Source organism: Neltuma alba, unplaced genomic scaffold, assembly GCF_004799145.2.
Source record: "Neltuma alba isolate B1F8T4 unplaced genomic scaffold, ASM479914v2 tig00012477_pilon, whole genome shotgun sequence".
NCBI classification, from domain to species: Eukaryota; Viridiplantae; Streptophyta; class Magnoliopsida; order Fabales; family Fabaceae; genus Neltuma; species Neltuma alba.
In genome coordinates, this window is record NW_021636952.1 from 4,547 (window position 1) to 6,930 (window position 2,384).

At 35.7% G+C, this 2,384-nt stretch overlaps 1 protein-coding gene across 1 annotated transcript; it reads left to right on the forward strand.

Moving 5' to 3' along the window:
* Nucleotides 1-356: 356 nt before the first annotated feature.
* On the forward strand, nucleotides 357-2,384 carry LOC114727487 (TMV resistance protein N-like). Its single transcript, XM_028914188.1, is given in 3 exon segments — nucleotides 357-430; nucleotides 1,309-1,636; nucleotides 1,638-2,384. Coding segments are annotated over 3 exon segments (1,149 nt in total).

The window sequence follows — 2,384 nt, forward strand, 5'->3', positions numbered from 1 at the left end:
TTCATGTTTTTCCTAATTTTCCTTGTTTATGTATTAGCAGCTAAAAGCAATCTTGACAGAAAACCATTTTGTTGACTTGATCTTCTCGTTCCCCTAGATAACTTCAGGTTTTCTGTGCTGATGAAACTAGGATTTTGTTGACTTGATTTTCTATTGCTAATCAATTTTTTTTTTTTGGTCCGCTTCTGGACAATTCTTTTTTTTTTTTTAAATCACAATATAATAGCATAATACACTGAGAAATTTATGACCCCCCATTTGTCAGAATTGTATTATATATATAGATATTAGAACTTTAAAGCACTGGTATTTTTGTTCGTTCCCCGGCAGGTCCAACACCGTTTCTACTTGCTAGCATGGCTGGGCAATCACCATTTTCCCTGTCCTCCTCTTATGGATGGACTTATGATGTGTTTTCTCAATTTCAGAGGTGAAGATTCTCGCTTTGATTTTGCTCGAAACCTCTACGAGGCTTTGCAACAAAAGGGTATCCATACTTTTTTAGACGATGAAAGGCTTAGGAAAGGAGAAAAGATTACGCCTTCACTTCTCAAAGCAATCCAAGAGTCTAGGATGGCTATTACTATTTTCTCTAGAAATATGTTTCCTCTACATCTTGCTTAGATGAGCTTGTTCAGATCCTTGAGCATATAAACAAAAAAGGTAGACTGGTTTTGCCCATTTTTTAATGACGTGGATCCATCAAGAGTACGACGTCAAAGAAAAATTATAGAGAAGTATTTGCTCAGCACGAGAGGAGGTTTAAAAATGACAAGGAGAAGGTGCAAAAATGGAGGCAGGCTCTACAAGATGCTGCTAATCTCTCGGGTTTCCATTTTAAGCCTGGGTATGTTATTCCACTGCCTCTCTTTTTTTTACATCTTTTATTTCTTTTTTTGATATTGATCGTTGCTACTAAATTAACATCTAAGAGAGGCTGCAACACAAATTATGACTTTCAAAGTTTGAAGTGCTTTATTGTTTCCTATTAGCTCTTATGTGTCTCAAAAGAAAAATGAAAACAGAAAATGAATTTATTTTGGCTGATGTATTTGCATTTAGTTTATTTGATAGTCACTCTTCTACTTACCTACATTTATACTTACTTACATACATATATTATAAATAACTAAATAAGGCCAATAATAATGAGCATAGCAAAATCTGAAGTGTTTGAGTCTTATATTGAGCTATTTTGTATCTGAGTATATTTTTGATGAATTTGGCGTCACTTTATGTTGTGAGATGATCACAAGATTGATTTGACGCCCTTAGTTTGAATTTTCAGAAAATTTGTTATTGGTGCAGATATCAATATGAATATGCTTTGATTAAAGCAATTGTTAAAGAGGTCACTAAGAGAGTTAACCGCAAGCCTTTACACATTGCTGATTATCCAGTTGGACTTGAGTATCGAGTGCGAAAAGTAAATTCTCTTCTAAATGTTGAATCTAATGAAGGGGTCCAAATGGTAGGAATATGTGGCACTGGTGGAATAGGAAAATCAACAATTGCTCGAGCAGTATGCAGTTCGATTGTGGACTCATTCGAAGGCTTTTGTTTCCTTGCTGATGTTAGAGAAAATTCAATTAATCATGGCCTAGCATATGTCCAGGAAATGCTTCTTTTCTGAACTGTTGGAGGAGGACATCAAGTTAAGAGATGTTAATAAAGGAATTCCAACAATAAAGCATAGGCTCCACAAAAAGAAGGTTCTTCTTGTTCTTGATGATGTTGATAAGCCAAAGCAATTACAAGCAATTGCTGGGGGACTTGATTGGTTTGGTTCTGGTAGTAGAATCATTGTAACAACAAGGGATCAGCATTTGCTAGTAAGCCATGGTGTTAAAAGAATTTATGAGGTAGACTGTTTAAATAAAGAAGAAGGTCTCGAATTGCTTAAATGGCATGCTTTTAAACAAAGTAGTGTTGATTCAAGTTGCATGGGCGTTTTAAACAATGTAGTACTCTATGCTGGTGGTCTTCCATTGGCGTTGGAAGTTATAGGTTCCAACTTGTTCGGTAGAGAAACAAATGATTGGAATTCTGCATTAGAAAGTTATCGTAGTATTCCAATTAAAGAGATCCAACAAATCCTGAAGGTAAGCTATGATGCTTTGGAGGAATACGAACAGGAAATCTTTCTTGACATTGCTTGCTGCTTTCAAGGTGACAGTTTTGAATATGTAAGAAGTGCATTGTATGCACGTGGTATATGCCCGGATTATGGTGTTCAAGTGTTGATTGATAAATGTCTCATAAAGATGAATCATGGTAAGGTGACGATGCACGATTTGATTCAAGCCATGGGTAAAGAAATTGTGCGACAGAAATCACCATATGAGAGTGAAAGCGCACTAGGTTGGTTTCATAAACATTCTTAA